Source organism: Battus philenor, unplaced genomic scaffold (assembly GCF_028537555.1).
Source record: "Battus philenor isolate CCGP_79_NKW_IND1 unplaced genomic scaffold, ilBatPhil1.0.hap1 SCAF_14, whole genome shotgun sequence".
Taxonomy (NCBI): Eukaryota; Metazoa; Arthropoda; class Insecta; order Lepidoptera; family Papilionidae; genus Battus; species Battus philenor.
In genome coordinates this window covers 13,856,149-13,878,797 of record NW_027181676.1, presented here as the reverse complement: position 1 = coordinate 13,878,797, position 22,649 = coordinate 13,856,149, and the positions used below count along the sequence as shown (strand labels likewise).

At 35.8% G+C, this 22,649-nt stretch overlaps 1 protein-coding gene across 1 annotated transcript in view; it reads left to right on the top strand.

The window, feature by feature from the left end:
• The window catches only part of LOC137918479 (protein Aster-B-like), a 41,875-nt gene extending 22,787 nt beyond the window's left edge, over window positions 1–19,088 (top strand). The window contains exons 9-16 of the mRNA XM_068761299.1: window positions 5,300–5,399; window positions 6,005–6,164; window positions 10,224–10,331; window positions 12,750–12,942; window positions 14,195–14,314; window positions 15,689–15,890; window positions 16,812–16,941; window positions 18,727–19,088. Coding sequence (XP_068617400.1) covers window positions 5,300–5,399; window positions 6,005–6,164; window positions 10,224–10,331; window positions 12,750–12,942; window positions 14,195–14,314; window positions 15,689–15,890; window positions 16,812–16,941; window positions 18,727–18,819 — 1,106 coding nt within the window. The 3' untranslated portion in view covers window positions 18,820–19,088. The remainder of the gene's footprint in view (window positions 1–5,299; window positions 5,400–6,004; window positions 6,165–10,223; window positions 10,332–12,749; window positions 12,943–14,194; window positions 14,315–15,688; window positions 15,891–16,811; window positions 16,942–18,726) is intronic.
• The last annotated feature ends 3,561 nt before the right edge of the window (window positions 19,089–22,649 follow it).

Genomic DNA, 22,649 nt, shown 5'->3' with positions numbered 1-22,649 from the left:
ACTAGTTTTCACTGTGCGTCGTTAGATTTTCGAGGTTGTGTTGTTTTGGGTTCGAGTTTCAATTTCCTTTTTTTTTTTTAAATGGCAACTTGTTTCTAATTGTGCCATTCAATCAAAACTCTGTGATTCAGTTTCTAACTAAAAATCAACGCAATTTTATTAGAGCTCAGTTTCAATTATGTAGTGTGTTGTGCTATTTTTTAAAAGGGAAACAATAAATTTATTTAAATATTTACATGTTTCTGATTGCAAAGTTTATCGTGAGGCATTCTTTCATTCTTATCAAGTTTATTCTCGGAATTATTTCCGTAGTACCGCAATGTGAAGTCGGATAAATTTAATATATTGACGATTCGCATAAAATAAATAAGTATTATTGTAGTTAATTTAATATTAACAAATAAATATACGCTATGTATGTCATGAGGATCGGAATGTGATGTCGCTTTCTTAAGTTAAATTCACACGATTACATTTTTAACAAGTTTTTATTTCTAATCAACAATATTTTCACCTTCGTTACCAACAACCTTTTGTCATCTAGTATACAAATCAATGCCGGAGCGGTAACAAATCAATCGGTTTTTCTGTAAAACATGTCGACAGGAACGACATTACAGTACCCGGCGATAGATATTGCACATCGACCTTTGGAAAGAGATAATCGGCTAATTTCAGCTTCGTAGAGTCACATAGGTAGTGTGGGACAGAGACAGTGCTCTACGAAGTCGAAATTAGCCGACTGCCTCTTTCCATAGGACGATGTGCAATATTAATTATCTATCTCAATTACATTCTGTTATTGTACGGTACAAGCTTATACAAAAATATGATTTGATGACATATATATTTAAAATATTATTAAATGACATAATGATTAATATAAATATAGAAACCGTTTTTAAATTTCATGTTACTAGGTATTAAAATTAACAATTGTTTACTATCTGTCCTTGTAGACTTTGTGCTGCCAGAAACTATTGTCCTGTTCCGTTCTGATAAAAAAAAAACAATGAGTGTGATATATTTCAGCGATGACTTTATATAGGATAATCGGAAATAGATAAATAGACAGTTGTCAACATGCGATGGAACGAAATACACCTTAAGAGCGTGGAATTATTGTCAATGTTTATTTGACATAATTTCAGTCTGTTGTTTTACAACAGCGTGAATATTGTTGACGTGCTCTTGAATTGAACTGGCCATTCAGGTCGCCAGATCTCTTTTAAAATCTGTCGTTTACCGCAACAAACCATTAATAACATTGAAGATATAGACAATTCAAAATGCCAAAAGATATTTATTTCTAATGAATGTCATAAATTTTACACTTTCGAATAAACTTTTATTAAAAACCAGAGCTCTTTTTTTGTAATTTACAATAAAATAGGTGCAGATTTAAATTGTGACATTAATTTTGCGCCACCTGTTATAAGATCTTTGTCGCTTTACGGTGGATGTGTATGGTTAATAATAATATTAAAACTTGAGAGAGAGAAGAGACGAAACGCTACGGAAGTTTAGTATGGCGTTGCTATGGCCTAGCTTGCTCTACTTCAAAGTGTTTTCGTGCGCCTTGAGTGTCAGAAGTGTTTAGTGCACATAAACTTAATATTTCTTCGTTTTTTAATACGTCATAAATAACAGTCAGGTTTTATAAGAAATACTGTTTGCGTGTGTTCTTGCATATAAAAATATTTTATGTTTAAATCTACAAGATGCTTGTGTTATGTATATTCAAATATTGAACCCTTGTTTTAGAAAGTTCTCTTTACTTATGAGCGCAACTTTAAGATTTTTTTTAATTAATAAGTTCTCTACCTGGTTTTGTGTTTAAATTTTTCTTACAATAATAATAATAATACGGCTGAAGTGTAGATTCAGACACCGATAGAGTTGTTAGAATCCGTCGTGAACATTTGAATCGGTTAAGATGCGCCAAGATAAATATTTAAAGATGTATTTAAATTCATATAACTACATATTAAAATTAATTATTGTTCATATCTCCTTGTAGACTTTGTATTGCCAGAAGTCATTTGCCTGTCTAATCGTATAGAAATATAAATAAATGTTAGACATTACAAAATGATCATATATGATTCGAAATAGGTGTAAAAACTTTAAAAGGTTGTATGTATCGCTAAAAGATCAGTAAAAAGCATTTCCGATCACGGTTTTGAGTGATCACTCTGAAATATATTACATTTATTTATTGTTTCATCATTCCATTCAACATTCATGTGTATTGTTGTAAATCTGCATTGATAAATAGTAAATAATAATTAATTTTATTTGTCGCAAATCGAATTTTTAAATCTCTTTTTATTACTATATTTGTATCAATTTATTTTTATATAGGGTGTACGATATATCAATGTTCCGAAACCGGTGTTCCGTGTAGCGCAGTAAAAAGAAATAAATGGATTAAATTTGCCATTATACATATTTTGTCTATGAAAAGGACTAATATATAGTTACTTCCACTATGCAGCAGTAGTCGTGCAAAAAGCGCACCGCCCGTCATTCTGTTGATAAATGCGCTTGCGGCTAACAATGCGAATTACACAACTATCACCTTTAATCTACTCTACACGTGTTTCACCCCTCCACGGGGTATCCTCAAATGTTAGACCGACCAGTGCCAAACACCGACGGTGTTTATCAGCGAGCTGGCGGGCGGTGCATTTCATTGCACGACTACTGCTGCATAGCGGAAGTAGCTATATATTAGTCCCTTTCTTAGTTAGGATGGACTTCCGCGAGGTAACGCCTGATTCTATTAGATATATTTTATATTTGACACACAGTGGAACGTCACGTTGAATCGTCTTACGAATTTAGTTTTCGGTGTGTCGCGTAATTCTAATAAAGATTTTTGTGTGCCGTAGACAAAAAAAAGGTTACGGAGCACTGCCATATATAAGCACAGCAAATGTGCTATACATTACCTTTGAAATTTTAACACCAATTACCCTGCTACATATAAGATAATTCAATATACACCTATCCCCCGAATTACACGGTACTTGTTTTACACGTTTTCGCTTTTAAACGGTTTTCCAAATAAGTTTTTTTTTGTTTTAATAACCGATTTTATTACCATCTCTCATAATGTAAATATTTGTGCTTCGAACATCGAATCGGCACAAATAACTTCGGGTGATGAAAGTGAATTCGAACCATCGATTCCGAAAAAAATAATGAGAGTAATTTCTGACAGTGATTAAGTATAATAAAACATCTTTGGTTTTATTTTTTGTTCTTCTGTTTAATGTATTGTGATTAAATAAAAAAAAACAGTGTTTCCGTAATATATTAAATATTTTCACTTGTCAATGCATTTTATTTTTATTTCTGTGTACACCAATAAATATTGAAAAAAATCACAACTGTTAATTAGCAAAATCATACATTTTCTGCAAGCTTTTCGATTTACACGGTTTTGAAAATATTAAATTTTCGATTTACACGTTTTTCTCAGCAACGTATCTACCGTGTAAATCGGGGGATAGGTGTATTTAAAATTGTCCCCTATAGATTTTTATAATAGCATTTCACGTGATAAATATGTGGGACGTATATGTATTAATAGTTTTGAATCGAGTTTATACGTACCAATATACTACGGTGTTGGATTATGAACTTGCTGCTCTCGAAGAAATGGCGGATGATTGCCATGTTCTATCTCCGGGTAATTTTTTTTATTCAATTCTCTTTAATATTTCTGCCTTTTCTATTCAATCGTAACCGTCTTTAAATGTGGCAACATTATATATTAACTATATGAATGTAATATTTACGATTTGATTTTTTTTTAAAAAAATCACAGTTCGTCGATTGCAGTGTTGAGATATATTTTCACAGTTTCATATCATATGTGTTATATGATTAATATAGCTGTCTATACAATTTTGTGGTAAAGAAGAGAGCTGTCGGTAGAATGAGATATATAAGAAGATATAGTAACAAACAAAAATATAAATAAACATATGAGAAATAATAAAACTGTATGTTCTTTATTGTTAAAGGTGGTAGTAAAAAATTGAATGTAAAGAAAACCAAAACTGTGATGAAGATATGATGAGGGAAGGAAGGTGATGAATGGAAGGTGATATGTACAAGAAGGCAGCGAGAAGTTGTGAAAGTTAAAAGGATGTGTAGAAGAAATTGATTGGAAGAATTAAAAAGAATGCGAAATGAAGAACCAATATATGTACCTACATATGTAATGTCCCTGTCCCTGCCATTATAGGAAAAAGGCTTTAAAAATGAGGCCATATAAAAAAGAGGTAAATACACCGAGAAAAAACTTTCGTCAAAAGAAATGACCAAAAAGTTAATCTATAGAAATAAATAAAATTGTAGTGTCCGTATGAATATACATATATATGGTATATACAAAAAAAATTGTCTTTGTTTGTTCCGGCTAATCTCTGAAATGGCTGAAGCTGATGTAATAAGAAGTAACTTGGCTACGTTTATTTAAGAGAAATTCTTAAGAAAGCTATATATGCTAAATATTTTTTTTTAATTTCACGCGGACAAAGTCGCGGGTATATCTAGTACAGTTAATACAGAGTGATTGGTTATAGATATAAAAGAATTAAATGTGTGAATGTCTGTCCATAGATCAATGGTTTTTGAAATAATGTATTAAGTTTTTGAAATAATGTGTTACTAAGGTTCGTTACAAATAATTTCACATTTCAAATATATTACTTTATACAAGTTGATTGTAAATAACTAGAAGTTAAAAAAATTTGTTGACTAATGAGCTATACTTTCAACTCTTTAATGATTTCATACCCATAAATAATCATCCTGTATATAAAAAAGATCTGAAAAGTATGAAATTTATGAATGTGAAGCAATAGACAAAATGGTGGGAAATTGTTTTTGTTTTTCTGCTTTCGTAATGTCATGTATTTAATGGTATCTAAAACAGTACGTCCAAAGAGGTTTTACTGTAACTGTTTAATTTTAATTATTTTAATAAAATATTGTTAAATTTGATATAATACGAGCAACTGTTGAGTTTCTTAGCAGATCAGCTTTCCGAGTCTGTGGTAGCTTATAACTTATAATGTGTAATTCACGATTTAAATATGTGTAAATGTCTACTTGATTGATGATAATGTAATTAAGAAAAAGTCTTTTTTTGGTCTGGCTTGGATGGGTCAGGGTGCAAAAGGCGCTTAGGCTATGTCTGTTGAGGTCGAAGCTGGAGAGGGCCCTGGAGACCCTGGGCTCGTGCAGCCTCATGATATAGTTTCAGGTTTGCAATTTGTTTCAGTGACGAACGGAGTCGCAGACTTCCGGGAAGAGGAGGCGGGCGACACGCTGCCCACCGACATGTCCGACACAACAGATAGCGAGCCCGACAAGCACCACAAGTAATGCAGCCTTCTTTACCATATATATATATATATATATATATGTATTATCATTGTTTTTATGCCTGTAGCACATCTCTGTTGCGAAACTAAGCGGCGAACCGCGATACTTCATGTGAAGTCTTGTGTTTTAATTTCTGTTTTGCTGCCCAAAGAACTTGTAACCATGTATTGTACCATGATGGTCCAAGAGCTCTTAGCTGTCTCAGAGAGCGCCTCCTGAGACGGCGGCGCCCGTGAACAATGCGAATTACACAGAGTCTGTTTGGCACTAATCGGTGTAACATAACTCCTGAAGATGCCACGTGGAGGGGTGAAACACGTGTTGAGTGATTTAACTGTGGTAGTTGTGTAATTCGCATTGTTTGCCGCATGCGCAATTATCAGCGAGCTGGCGGGCGGTGCACTTTGCACGACTACCACTGCGTGTGCGGAACTGGCTAAATATTGGTACTTTTCTTACTATATTTCTTATAGTTACTTACATTGTCTTACTATTTAGTAATACATCTATACACGTACAATATATAGATTGTCGAGTGACGATCACGAAGAGAAGAGTGTAGGAACACAAATGGTATAACTGTATAGCATTTGGCTTGCAGCTGCGGCGAGGCTGAAAAATGCACATCGACGCACGAAGGCAAGCAGTTCCTCAGCCAGCATTTCCCGTTCAACATCGATCAGCTGTTCACTATGATGTTCACCAACTCCAAGTTCAACCTCGAGCTGCTCACGGCGCGAGAGAGCACCGACTACACTCAGGTAATTTCCATCACCGACAACAGAATGAAGGACATTTTAAAAATAGAACGTGCTTCTAGCTTTTTAGGTTTTTCAGGAAAAATTATTAATTTTAATATGTGCAAATCTAAATTTTAACACCGTTCACTAACAAGTTTCCAGAATATATGTAGCAGCGTTATGCTTCACTACGATCGTCAATCGTCCAAACGTGGCGATTATAACATATCCTCCCATATATATATATATACATATATATATATATACATATATATATATACATATATATATACATATATATATATATATATTAATGGGGGGGGGGGGCGTTCATACTTTGGAGTCGGCATAAATGGGCTGATACTATGACGAATTAAAAATTTTCAAACACTGTTTATTATTTCTGAAACAATCGACTTTTTGTATAGTGTATACCGTGCTTTAGTTGACAGTAAATCATCTATTCATTCAACCCCTCAATGCTTCTACACTAAATCAAACATCTGATTAGTTAATAAAACTTAATTTAAAACACTTGAGTGTGGGTCGTAAATAAACATTTTTGCTTATACAAGATAAGGCAGGTATCAACTTCTAAACCAGAGTTCCCCAAACTTTTTTGTGTCGTAGACCCCTTGCCATGTTTTTCCGTGTCGGGTAAACCCCCTACTTACCTGATATTGATTTCCTGTAAATTTTTAACTGTAGTGAAGTTTAGTGTTAAAAACTTAAAGTAAAAACACATGTTAATTTATACATTTATTAATTGAATTTAAATTAAAACTACTCAAAATAAAATTTTGTATCCACTATACCAATTAAACCAATCTATTACGCCACCATCCTAAAACTTACACAATTTTATAAACATATATAATAAATTTTTAACTTCATAGTTACTTTTATAAATAATGTAAATGTTTTGATATTATGAGATAGTATGATGTAAGTAAATAGGTACTATCAGTGTTGAGATACACTATCGTGGACCCCCATTTTCATTTCATGGAACCCCAAATTTTTTTTCGCTGGCGTAGACCCCTTGCAGGTTGTCATAGACCCCTAGGGGTCGATATAGACCACTTTGGGAATCACTGTTCTAAACTAAACAATGTTGAACATTAACTGGTACGTATAAATATTATAGTAATGTTTATAGTTACAAAAAATGTTGTTATTGTTTGGCTCTTGTTCCTTCGGGTAATGTAATCTGAGCCTTTATGGGGTTTTTTATCAACACCACTCCACTCGCATCTTGTTACTCAGTAAACAACTGCGAAAGAATATATTTATTCAAAATTAAAATACAAAGTATAGCTATATATACAAAGTATGCTGATTGAGATTAATTTACCATGCTATTAGTCGATTATTTATTTGATTTATTCTTATTACAGTTACATTGATGACCTTTGCATGAAATGAGACTAAACCATTGTGTGTAGTAATGTTTCCCAATGTTGAGCCCACGCTCCACAGAGAGACAATTTTTTATTATTAAACGGTTTTATTTAGTTCAACCCGTACGGAATTTATTTGGATCAAAATTAAAAATTGAAATTTAAGCACCTTCCCGTTGTCAGATTGATCTGAAATTTGGTACACACATTTAATTTAGATGACAATACAATATAATAAAATCAATAACATTATAAATCTAAGATGGCCGCCGATACAAAATGGCGGATTACGTATTTTTCCTTAACGCCCTCAATATGGGTATCAAATGAAAGGGCTACACTAGTTAAACACGATGATTATGTCAAAATTTAAAATTCAAGATGGACGCCGTTCCAATATGGCGGACTAGGTACATATTTTTCCACAACCACCACAATATGGGTATCAAAAAACCGTTTAACTTAAAAGTTTTTAAATATTTATTTACTTTGACTTAAGTCTATGGCAGTTATATAAACACACGTCCAAGCGTCGACTTTAGTTGTCAAATTTTAACTTATATCTGCAATTACAGTTTATTATAATTACATTAGATGAACGTGGTGTGTCGTATCAGGATATGTTTGGTGATATATTTGTATAAATAAAATAAACCAATCACATCGGGTTTAATTTAAAATTTTTATTTATAAGAATGAAACTTTACGTGTTGAAACAATGAAAAATAAAACACTACCATCACAAATGTGTTAAAGAGCAAGATATGCTCATTGTCGCGGCAGGTAAAAACCGGCTTTGTGTATTCACCACTGGCCGTCATACCGAAGTGTTTAAAATTATGATACATAGGAAGCTGTAATTTTATAAAGGCTAAGGTGAGTCATGGCACAAATAGGGTTGAAAAATACTAAAATGAGGAGATCCGCTGAAAAAAGAAGTCACCGACGTACTTTGAATTGACCACCCGAAGTGACAATAAGTAGAGCATATCGCACGCAGCCAAAGGCCGTTGAGGTTGAAAGGTTCTAGAGTTACGAACACGGGCCAACAGACTGTCACAGACTTAGTAAACACTTACTTACTTACTCCGCTGGCTCAGTGACCCAAAGTGGGTCTTGGCCTCCGAAGCGAGAGACTTCCAATTTCCTCTATCTTGCGCCATCGTCTGCCATTGGTTGACATTCAATTCGCGCAAGTCTGCCTCAACGCGATCGATCCAGCGATACCTGGGTCTACCCACTGGTCTTCGACCCCTCGGTTTTTCCAGGTACGCTACCTTCAGCGGTTTCGTTGAGCTTTATATTCGCCAATGATATTTGGTTGTGCTACTAAAGTCTCAATTTCGGCATTCTTTCGGAGCCCCCGCGCTGGGCCTCACAGCGTAGGGGGGCATCCCCCGGGTGGCGGATGGAGGGATGGTTGGTAGCACAGCTTAGCTAAGCTAAGCTAGCCGTTTAGGCCCGAAGGGCCCGTTGACCAAAGAAGGATGTGGTCCTCCAGCACATTGGGGGTTGTGCGAAGGGCTAACTACCCTAGAAGAAAGAGAAAATAGTAAACACTAGCACTAGTTCAAAAACGTATACAAGTAAAAATCGGATATATTAGACGTAAATATTAAAACAAAGGCGCGAATGATAATGTCTATGGAATCTAGACATTTTAGAAATAATGAAAAAAGCCAATAGACTCTAACCAGGTAGGCTGGTGACAATTTTAAGGTTTCTGGATGGTGGGTGCACAAGACCGGTCATTGAAGCGAACTTTGGGAGAAATCCATTCCCATCTTGTATATGTGTATGCCTGTTTTTGTGTGGTGTATAGAGATCGCATAAAAAGACGAATGAAACTGTTTATTTTTGGAGTATCTGTAATTCAAGAGAATCTTCTTATATATAACTGACTGCTTAGTAACATGTTAAAAGATCCCAACACCACGGAAGTTTAACCCTTTCCACTCCAATGTCGAGTGTCACTCGACACTGATTTTGTTCCACAAGCTCCACTGTCGAGTGATACTCGACATGGTGTAATACTTATTTTAATTACTTATTTTTTCATATGTGTTGTATAAAGACTGGAGAGTTAGAAATGGAAAAGTAGCAATGAGTCATAAGAAGTACAGACAAACTTTGCTCATGTCACTCATTGGAGACTTTAGGGCACCCGAAACAAGTCGCAGAACTGAGGTCGCGGCAGATACAGAACAACGGCTCGATAGAACCACTCACTTTATTTATTTACAACCTGGGGGGAAGTACAAGGATTGTGCTGTGTTCCAACCGAAAAATAAAAGGGGGGAGAAAAGAAACATGCTATTTTTGCAAAACATGTGAGACAAAACCTTCGCTTCATCCTGGGATTTGTTTCGAAAAATACCATACCAAAAGGGATTAAGAAGATTAAAATTAAGAATTATAATATAGTATCATGTAATTACTCATAAAGTTTATTAAATAAAAAAAAATCGTTTTTTTTTTACAAAATACTCAAAAAAACACTAAAAGTTAAAAAATGTAATTTTAGCGTGGAGCTGGTGGAATAAAAATAAAAACAGCCCTAGGGTGGAAAGGGTTAAACCACAATGCATAGCGTCGTTATACAAACAAGTTAGAACATGCGACTTTTTATTCGTCTACCCTACAATAATCAATTTTTAAAAGTTACTCCATTGTCCACCAGGAAACCTGGCAGACGCAAGGAACTCGCAAAGCACGCCGCGTCTGCTACACCCTGGGCCTGTCTTCGGGCCTAGTCGGCCCTAAGAAAGTACGCGTCACGGAAACACAGGTAAGATGTAATATATACCTACCCACAATTTTGGTAATGTATAACGGATATCTTTTTTAGGTTAACAGGTGAAATATCTATACGAATAAATAAAATTTAAGTGTATGTTTGTAATATGAAAGTAACCGTTTACTACATGCATTCGAATATATATAACAGGTTGTCAAATATCTCCCTTCCGCTTTTTTGCTCTTTATTCAATGCTTTATAAAAAGTGTTAGAGTGATCGGATTTAGTTCAAATATGCGCCGTTTTGTTCGATAATCTGTTTCCATCTTGACGGCAACTTCATAATACCTCCCTCGTAGAAGCCCCCCTCCTCATTTGCGAAGAACTCGGACAGCCACTTTTCACAAACCTCTTTTGAGTTCAACTTTACACCACCAAGGGCGTTCGCCATGGACAGGAACAGGTGGTAATCACTTGGCGCTATGTCCGGGCTATATGGTGGATGTGATAAAACCTCCCATCCGAGCTCCTGTAGCTTCTGACGAGTCATCAACGAAGTGTGTGGTCTGGCGTTGTCCTGGTGGAACACTACACCCTTCCTGTTGGCCAATTCTGGACGCTTCTGGTCGATCGCCTGCTTCAAGCGGTCCAGTTGTTCGCAGTAGATGGTAGAATTAAGCGTCTGACCATATGGGAGCAGCTCATAGTGGATGATTCCCTTCCAATCCCACCAAACACACAGCAAAACCTTCCTGGCCGTCAATCCCGGCTTGGCCACTGTTTGGGACGATTCACCGGCCTTCGACCACGACCGTTTTCGCTTGATATTGTCGTATGTGATCCATTTTTCGTCGCCAGTCACCATCCGCTTCAAGAATGGGTCGAGTTCGTTCCGTTTCAGCAGCATATCGCAGGCGTTGATTCGGTCCAGAAGGTTTTTTTGCGTCAAATCATGCGGCACCCAAACATCAAGCTTTTTTTTGTATCCAGCCTTCTGCAGATGGTTTAAAATGGTTTGGTGACTAACTCCCATCTCCTGGGCGATGTCACGAGATGCCACATGCCGGTCTAACTCGATGTAGTCCATGATTTGATCGGTATTTGTCGTCACAGGTCTTCCGCCGGCTGGCTTATCCATGGTGTCGTTTTCGCCGGCTCTGAATCGTCGAAACCATTCCTCCGCGGTTCGAAGTGATAGAGTACCATCCCCCAAAACAATATAAATCACATTTTTTTTTGTTTGTCTGTTTGCTTCGAATGATCTCTGAAATGGCTGGTCTGATTTTGAAGGGACTTATACTGGCAGGTAGTTGATGCATAAGGTATAACTTAGGCTAATTTTATTTTTAAAAAAATCTTAAATGATGAAAAAAACGAAATAAACTATCCCTCTGTAAAATTTCACGCGAATGAAGTCGCGTTGAAACTTAAATTAGTGAAGCCCATTGGGTGGGCAGACATGGACATGGTTGCGAAAAGCCGCCGGATGGTCGCAGTTATAGACCGGCCATCGTCATGGAAGTGGGCTTTACCATCTGACATGATTATGACATTCAAACCTACAAAGAATTTTTGAACTCGAAGCAAACGGTTAGTTACAAATACGAAAAATACTACACTTATAATGAATAAAGTACCCGGCGATAAATATTGCACATCGACCTTTGGAAAGAGACAATCGGCTAATTTCGGTTTCGTAGAGCGCTATCTCTGTCGCACGAAATATAAACAGTCCGGTATCTATTAGGAGCTGTTAATAAAAATATGATATGCTTCTTTTCATAATTATTTTAATTCTTTGTATAAAATACACCAATTTTTCTATAAGTTGTGGCTTTAAAAGTTAAAAGTATAGATAGTGAAATGAAAGTAACTAAGAATTAGAAATACACACATACTATTTCTTTTACAAATACTATTTCTTAAGTTGTTCCGAACGTAATAGTGTCTTTGTACGTGTGCGGAATTTTTTTTCGGTATCGGAGGGGAAATCTTGGGGGAAGGACAGGGTTATGTGGAATTCCTACCCACTCAGTGGTTGTCTTCAGTACCTTTGGAGATACCACATAGAACTCGGAACTAAGAGAAAAGCTGTGCCTCCCTTGGCATCCTCTCTGTACCGCAGCATCACGAGATTACTTCGCGTTGCAACCCTTCTCGGGTTTGCATCGAGTACACAATGAAGGTCCCCAATATTATCGCCCGCAAACCCGATGCCATTTAAATCGCCTGTTACGATAGTCAGGGGATACCTATACCTTAGCCTTGTTCTAGTCAACCCAAGTTAGAGGGTTTGCTGATTTTTCATATTCCCGTTGTGTTGAAAGCATACCAGAGCCCAACCACTATGTCCCAAATTCATATATGAGCGTTAGTTACAACGTGTTATAGACATAGTCGCCTTATTGTTCTGTTTTCTGTACTTTTTGCAATATTTTCTTGAGCCTTGATCTAAAAAGATATCCTCAGGTGATGAACAAGTGCTCGAAGCCAGGTGCATTGTACTCCATCGACGCCACAAGCGAGAACGCGGGTATCCCGTACGCGGATTACTTCAGCGTGGAGGTGCACTACTGCTTGCAGCGCGTCGCGGAGACCAGCACGCACCTCGCGCTCTACGGACACGTGCGATACAAGAAGAGCATGTGGCCCATGGTCAAAAGTAAACTACCCACACTTACATATATAAGACTACCCACGGTTATTTATTTAAACGAGTATATAACTACCCACAGTTACATAAATATAAGACTACCCACAGTTACATAAATATAAAACTACCCACAATTACATAAATATAAAACTACCCACAGTCACATATATAAGACTACCCAGAGTCATATGTATAAAACTACCCTCAATTACATAAATATAAAACTATCCACAGTCACATATAAAAGACTACCCAGAGTCATATGTATAAAACTACCCACAGACACTTATATAAGACCACCTGCAGTCACATATACATAAAATATAATTACAATACAAGGCGATAAGTATTGCACATCGACCTTTGGTAAGAAACAATCGGCTAATTTCGGCTTCGTAGCGCGTTATCTCCGTCGCTCGAAAAACAAATAGTCCGGTATCTATTAGGAGCTGTAAAACAAGAAATCATTTGCCTGTTTTGATAATTATTTTTATTCTTTGTATAAAATACGCCAATTTTTCTAAAGCGGCACCTATAGCTTGGGGTAAAATAAAATAAAAAAGCATGTTGACATTATGTTTACGTATTTAATTATTTAGGAAAATTACAACTGTACATATAAACAGATATACATACATACATAGTTGTTTTAACAGCTCCTAATAGATACCGGACTGTTTGAATTTCTTGCGACAGAGATAACACTCTACGGAGCCGAATTTAGCAGATTGTCTCTTTCCAAAGGTCGATGTGAAATATTTATCACCGGGTGCTGTACATAGTTAATATCAGACTAACATATCTTTGTTAAGATGTGCCTACCTTGATAACGTTTTTTAAATCTGACAATGTAAACTTTTTGAACATTACCCGGGTTTTCATTTTAAAAGTGTAAACATTGCCTGTAGAGAGATTTGTATACACAAAATTTATTTTGCATCCCATCTTTATATTGTCTATTACACTTCCATTGTAAAACAGTTAAATTCATCCACTTCGTAACAACTAATATTATAGATGGCTAACCTAGTACGTCAATATTAAAGCAATAATTTTTATTCGTCCCCCTGTTGGGCGCGGCCTCAATTTGGGGAACACTAATGTAGACATACTATATTTTCTTCAAGTATTTTTATCACTGCATATGATATACTTCATGATCATATCAATAAAGTTATTTATCCATTCTGTTGATTAATTTTAAATTTTTGAAACTCAAGATACAGTACATACGTAATAAGAGTTTTTATTTTTTCTGTAGCACTCCTGGAGAACAACACGATGTCAGGACTTGAGGAGTACGCTCGACTGCTGGAGGCGCGGCTCACGGCCTCTGCGCCAGCTCCTGCAAGACTCGCCAGGAGACGGCGACGGCATCTCGGTATGTATTCCTACAACTATACCCCCCCTTCCCCTCAACGCCTTTTTTTTTGTTTCGGTGGGGGAAATCTTCCGGTATTCAAGATGCCCTGCCTCTGGGGGGAGGACAGGGGTATGTGGGATTCCTACCCACTAACCCCCCCCCCCCCCCGGTGGTCGCCCTCTGCGCTACACGGGGGACCGCGGTATCTCCCGGTCAGGGATCGCCACGCGGTCTTCCCTCACGCCGTGCTATTTTTCCCCTCAACGCCTATTATAACTGAACAATATCTGAACTTTTACAATTTCACTACACTCTAGTAATTTCACTGTATTTGTGTTAATAAAATAGTGTTTCACTGTTGTCTAATCTGCCAATGTACATGATAGTTCATTATGAACACAGCTTTCTAATCTACTCTGCTATACTATTGGTCATTTTTTTGAACACAAATCTATTATAGTTATGCCTCTCTCAAAAAGTTTTACAGTTTGAACATATGTCGGTCTGCAGTTACTTCGGTGTCGATAGATGTCGCTTGTAGTCGTTTGCCTCGCGTTGCTTGTTTCTTGTTGAGTACGAATTAAGGGTGAAAGAATTTTTGTAAATTTTAGGATGAAATAAATAAAGATAATAACAGGTAAATCACAATAAAAATAAAGAAATTTGTAAAAGAAAACTGTTTTTCTAAATATTTTTCAAAAATACTTCCTTATCTAAGTGTTGACATGTTAGAAGATATCTAGCCCTTAGCTTGAGCCATTACATATGGCATTTAATTGGGAAGCTCCAAAGATCTTAGATCGCTCCATAGTGACTTAGAGAAAGGGTCCCAAGGAAAGACTCCGGATTGGACTGTCTTTCGATACGCATTTTAAGAATTAGAAACGGTCCAACATGTGGATATATCATCATCATTTCAGCCGTAAGTCATCCAATACTGGACATAGTCCTCCCTAATATATTCCCAAAGGGATCGGTTGAAAGCGCATTGTATCCACCCTCTTCCGAAGTCGTTAATAAGGATGTTCAGTGAGTGTGAGTGTCTGCCAACATTTTCATTCACCATATATGAACAGTTGCTTTTAGTACAATTATCGATTTTAGTCTAGTTGTCAGAAAATCCGACATTTACTTACTAACCTCAAAGGTTCCTTCGAAAACCTAAGCTAGCCCTTACATATAATTTTGTCGGTTTGAATACTAATTCAACTGACCTCTCATCACTTTCATTATCGCCCGCGTCAAACTAGGCGCACAATCGTTTGCCAGCGACATCTATCGGCGTAGTCAGAAGATACAACGCTCCAAACGCCATCTTGTGTTAAATTATAGAAACTTCATAAAGTCTGACAAACATATGTAGTATTTCTAGATATTAATTTCTGATCCCAGCGGCGGTAGGTCAAGAGATGGGTCCTCTGCTGCCGCAAGCGGTGGGGCCAATGCTACCTCGAGCAGGCGTGCCTGCAAACAATGGCACCTCTCGTTGGCTGCCCCTACTTCTCTTAGCGCTGCTTGTCCTCAACGCTGCACTCTACTGGAGGCTGGCTACACTGCAGAAACGAGGCTTCGACGCTGATGATTTGCAGGCCAGGTGAGGCTGCACGTTACCTTGTAGCCATTTATTTCTTCACATCTTTATTAGTGACCCTAAAGAGGTGCAGAGATAACTTGTCGACAAGTGTATAAATATATAAAAATATAACACTGTACACACATGATTAATAATAAATTTATTATATAATTACTGATAAACATACATATACAGGAAGTGATATATACAATAAGAATAATACATAAAAGAAGTGATAATACAAAATTGGTTATTAAAGGGAGACTTATAATTAGGTGATGAGAACAGGGTCGTCTTAGTGGATTTCTTATGGTCGTGACTAAGCTTGACAATCTCCCTTACCGTTCTTCACCAGCCCGAAGTAGTTCGCGTAATCATGGTGGAGGAGTTCAATAGCAGTGACCTGGTCATCCATGGTAAAGATAATAGGAACCAAGATTAATCCGAGAAATGCAGTGCTTGAGAAAGTTGAAGTTTTGATATCGTATATGGCAAAGCATGGTCTAGGATTAGAAGTAAGCTTTGAAGTATCTCAGTCATCAAAAATTTAATCATCCTGTATTTGACAACCAATTTCAACATGACGTCCATTGCTTAACATATATACTTGATACCAACAAGTTTTATTGCAATCATTGTTCTATTTATGCTACGGCGGTAGTATACTGTCTACTTTATTCTTCTTTTCAATAGTCTTATTTTCTGAAGTTCATGTTCGTCCTGAATCGATGTGAAACTCATTCCATACTATTCGACCAGACCAACGTGTAGGTGATCGTCCACTATGCCTTGTAACGTCCACTTCCCCTAACTTTGGACTCGTTGGTAGCACATTAAGGCGAGTCTGGTCTTGAATTGATAGGAAATGGAGGATAATTTATGTTACTGGTCACCAGCATATGGTGCTATGATCTCCGAGCGTAAGATTACCGCTGGTTGCAGGATGAGCACGGTAAGCGGGTCGCAGATGCAGGACTGGTCGCGGCTGCTGGAACAGCACACGTCGCAGCAGCGCTCCGAGCTGCTGGCGTGGAGGGACGCCCTCGACCGCACCGTCGCTCACCTGGCACAGGTACACAAGGACATACGTGTGAATAAACATATGCTTATTCACAATTGAAAACACAGGTTTGCACAGATATTCTCACTCGGATGGGGACCCTCTAGTCGACATATACACGTACAAACACACACCCAAGCATCACAGATCCCTCTGTTCCGTGAACTCGTTTCCGATGAAGCTGTAAAAGCCGCAAGCCTAACAGCAAAAACTTCACATGAGGCAATAGACAATAGACATCCAAGCGCATATGTTCAAGTTAAGACGGGTAAATGATTGCACTTCGGCGACTCTGAGGCGGACGATGGTTCGACGTGGTCTCGAACCATCGTGACAGCACCACGAGGGTTTCGGGGGTAACGTATCAACGCATACCCCGGGACGGGCTATCGAAAAAAATAGCACGGCGCGAGGGAAGACCGCGTGGCGATCCCTGACCGGGAGATACCGCGGTCCCCCGTTTAGCGCAGAGGGCGACCACCGGGGGAGGGAGGGTTTTAGTGGGTAGGAATCCCACATACCTCTGTCCTCCTCCCAGAGGCAGGGGGGTAAATGATCGCAAACATAGCCTCCCTGACACACACGAATGGACAACCAGACGTCTACGCATGGAAAAGCAAAAACACGCACAGACAGACAGACATTCAAATAAACATAAGCACGCAACAACGTGCATACAATTTCAAATATAAGCTCGAGGTAAACACCGAACATCGTACAAGATATGTGTTTACCCTACAATAGTTGACTTAACATGTATAATTTGGCTTAAACACTGGCCAACAAAAATTATAAATATGAGATAATTTTTTTTCTTCTTCTTCAACAAAATTTAAACATTCATAATGAAAAGTATTTTATTATTTCCCGATTTCATCACATTTGTGTCAAAAAAAAATTTTTATTTATTATTTTATGTTCATTTTAAAATATCTTTATTCAAATAGGCATGAAATGCAACTTTTAAATATTATAAGCTGTAAGCTACCACCGGCTGATCAATACCAACCTGATCTGTTGAGAATAGCCAGCTGGAAACTCAACAGTTACTCTTTTAAATGAAATTTAACAATTTATGATGTGTACATTGTAATATCAACAATGTAAATTAGATAATAAACCAAGTTCAACACATTTCAATCAAGTAAAAACTTTTATTTTAGATTCAAAATTAAGTAACGGAAGATTTGAGACACATGTCTATGATTTTTGCATAAAGAATTTTAAATTAGTAGTACCTTTTAAAATAGATGTTAATACCAAAAAATCATTTATTCACAGACTTATATTTTTTTAAACAATGCATACTGTATTTAATGGAATCAGGCGTTACCTTGCGGAAGTCCATTCTAAGTAAGAAAAGGATCAATATTAAGCCAATTCCGCACATGCAGTGGTAGTGCAACAAAGTGCACCGCCCGCCAGCCCGCTGATTGCTTGAACACAAACTCTGTGTTTGTCACTAATCGGTGTAACATAACTCCTGAAGATGCCCCGTGGAGGGGTGAAACACGTGTTGAGTGGTTTAGCGGTGGCATTTGTGTAATTTTCATTGTTTGCCGCATACGCATTTATCAACGGGCTGTGCACTTTGTTGCACTACTACCACTGCATGTGCGAAAGAGGCTAAATATTGGTATTTTTCATAATGCATAATGTGTCTTCTTATATTTAAGATACAAATTCTTTTGTGCCATTTTTTTTACATTTATTTTTAATATTTGTTATATAATCTATTTTTGCTTATTTTTTCTTTTAAAAAAGATATTAATAAATTTGTGAACCATTTCTCAACAGACGGAGCAAGCGTTGAGAAATCTACTTGAAACTATAAAACCGTCATTAGAAAAGGCACAAGCCGAGGCGTCCACGCCCAATAGTGAACTGTAAATAAGTGATGTGCTAAGCAGAACTTCAGCTGGACTATTTTGAAATGGTATGTGGGAGATATATGTTAAGTACATAAATATATGGCGAAAGGCCAGCGTTGATACCAAGTATAAATTAAATTAAGAACACGTTAGTTATCATCTGAGATATATTCTCTGTGAGCAGAATTCTTAAAAAGTTTTCTAATGACAGATGGCATACGGCTATGTGGTACAATTTTTAGGTTATGTAAAAGTTTCATGACAAGTTTAGTAATTATTAGCAAATAACACATTACGTATTATTTTGTGATTATTAAATCTGTATATTTTGATTAAAAAAAAAATTTGCAACAATAATTATATTGAACCATTTTATTGCATATCCGTTAAACATTTAACTTTTGTTTATATTTATTTTACTTAGTGAATAATATGCTCTTATATCGTCAATTTTTATATATAAATCTAAATTAAACAAGTCTGTTTAAATGTCATAAATATTTAAAAATAAACACCATAGAGTTATGGATCTTTCAGATTATTAGTTGTGGAAGTGCTGTGATAGTCAAGTGCCAAGGCACATATATTTATTGCCCCGGCATGCACATGCCTTTAGAATATTTCGGCAACAAACATAAATATATCAAATATATATATGGACTAAATGAGTTCATTTACTCTGTATATGGGCAGCAACAACATTAACAAAATCCAATACTAAAATTAAAGACCAATTATAAACTTTGCAAAGTGCAAGACGAATAAAAATCATACCAAAAATATGTTAATTAATAGAAAAAATCGACATTTTAACCTTGAAATTATTATATTTATCAGAGAATTTAATTAATGTTTTAATTATTGCCGTTAGCATGAAAATAATCATAATATATGCAAGTCCATAAACAAAACGTTTTTAATCAACATTTACTTTTATAATTAAATAGGCAATTTATGAAAAAGGTTTAAATATATAACAAAAAGCTGATTATCTTCAGCTTTCAGCTTCTTTAGCTGCTTTAAAACATAAACAATATATTTCCTGTCATTTCTTTGGAATATTTTGTTTTATATGTACAGTGGTATTTACGACAATAAAATGCAAAATGAATAGATCTCTTCACCTAAACCGTTGTGTCGGCCAAAACTGAACTCAACAAATACGTATTTACGAATTTTGCAGCACACTTTAACTTAAATGTTTCACTTAGGTTAAATTTTAATTTCAAAATATATGTACTTACAAAAAAAAACAAAATTTTAATATAAAACTATCGTTAACCACATGATCGAATTCCCGCCAAAACATCCGTCAATTTTCAATTGTCATCGCGGCGTTTTCTTTTTAATTACATTGATCAATCAAACGGCATTAGAAATCACCTTGCGTCCATCAATTTTTTAAATTAAAATAAAATGAATTTTAATCTTCGGTTTTAGAAGTATGATAAAGTATTTTTCCATTATCCTTGTATTATATTCCCTTAGTCGCATAATTGCTTCATTAGCGTTCCAATTTTTGTATAGTGGAATAAAGTGAGATATATTACCAATGTGTTTATACACTATTCCTTTAGTATAAATTTTAATTTGCTTGGGCAGCGATTTCTGTATTAATGTTTAACTGTAAAATAAATCGTACCGGTACCCCCTTAGACGTAACCTTCCGTACGTACGCACATTATTTATATAGATAATAAATATAACATCTCTGTAATATAGATGTGTGGAAAATTATATTCAATTAATAATTTTCACTTTCATATAACAAAGACATTCATATATTTTAGTACACTATTGATTTTAAAAATATTTAAAATATCATCATTCAACCTTCAAGGTATACTGCGAGGAGTTTTTACTTAAAGGTGACAGGAATTTTCTCTCATGTTACCACAAATTTAGTTAATTATTGATAATTTGCAAATTGGCCTTTGTACTGCAAATGTAAGCAATAGTTTAATTCATGTCACAGAGACCCTAAATCTTTGCGTGCTTGATTTTGTTATGCTTCTAATTTTATGTTGCCACACTTCCCGTCATTTGGCCGTGTACTGTCAAATGTTTTTAAATATGTGAACACTACAAAAAAAAATTGTTTTTCATTAACACATTCCATGCGATGTGGGACGTATACGACCTCTGCTGCACTTTCCGTTCAAACCATTTGCAATTCTTATTGAAAAACAAAGAAATCTGAAATAAATGAATTGTAGGCGCGAATATAGATAACTTCAAGTCACGTACGCGCGAACGTAATGCATATAAATAAAATTTATAACTTTTTCCTGATAATTATTGCTTTGTATTGAAAAAGTACAAAGCATACGTCTTTTTTAATTTTTAAAGTGTGGGTCGTATACGCCCCATGCGGCCTGAATGGAAAATCTTCAAAAATTGCCGCGGCACGGAACGTGTTAATAATTGTTTCTGTGACACTTAAATATTTAAGATTGAAATGTATTTTATAGATTTCTGTACATCTTCATATATTTATTACGTGTTAAGACTAATTAGAGTGTATCGAATGTTACTACCTATATAAATTGTTGGTTAAAAAAAAATAACTATATCTAAATCTTACATCTTTTGTATATTTTAATTTTACGGCGATCTCTTGTTATTAGTAACAATGGTGCTTTTGTTTCTTTCTGTTATTTTTTTTTTTATTTCAAATCGTGCCAAGTGGTTGGCATCGTACAAGCGTTGGTGTTTAGGCTATAATTATAGACCATTCCAGGTGTAAGTGATCTGAATACCCTGTGTTTGCGTAGCGGTAGATTCCTATTAGTTGTATTTGCGTGAATTTAGGTGTCGATGTTACAACTTGTCAGTACCTGTTGCGCAGTTGTGTAGGGCAATGTGTGGTCGAACTTTTAGATATATAAAATTCATATCACTTTGACAATAAATTAAATATACATTTTTCAGTGGAAACATTGTATTGCTGTCAAATTAATATCTACTGAATGTCAAAAATATAATTAAACAAAAACTATTTTCTTCATGTAAAATGTTAATTTTTTAAGCGTCCACTATTTCTCGTTTAACACAGCATATAGTTTTGAAGGAACTCTGATTAGCATAAACCACGTAAGAATGCGTTTACATTAGTGATAAAATTTCAGTGTTCATCTGTCTACACAATAAATTTAACTGGTGTTTACCTTAAAAATATATTTCAAATTTCATTATTAACGTCAGGAGAAAACTAGTGATGTTTTTGAAATATTGAAAATAATTACTTATACATGTTAAAAATGGGCGCCAGTAGAAGCATCTTTACCCCTTTCATTAAGTCACAATTTTAAACAGTTTGATTTCTCTTATATTGAGTAGATATTACTTTGACAACTACTATTAATGGTGCATTTATAACAAATTTTATTATCTGTTCAATTGCTATGCGATTAAAAGGCATCATCTGTTATTTATTAGCTCTAACAGTTGCTTTGTATTGAGCGTATTTATTAGAAACAGGGTGTAGTACAAAATATCACATTGCCCCACGCTGCGGACAGGTCTGCGTTGCACAAAGTCCGTAGTCGGCCACAAGTCTTAGACTACATGTTCTCAGTATTTGAATAAAAATAATTATTATTGAATTGCATTGTTTTATTTTGTTACCTACGCGAGCTGTAAAACTACAGTGAAGCAAATTGTTACCTTCTTTGTACATGTCATCACCTCAATCAAACCTGTATATTACATATAAGAATACTAGAATAAAATGCTTAGTAACACTATTTTTTCTAATGTCGTACATCTGTCTGTATTATTTAATTCTATTAGATTTATTTATATTGAATCATTTCTGTATTTACCTGACGCTTTTAACGAGTAGATCAT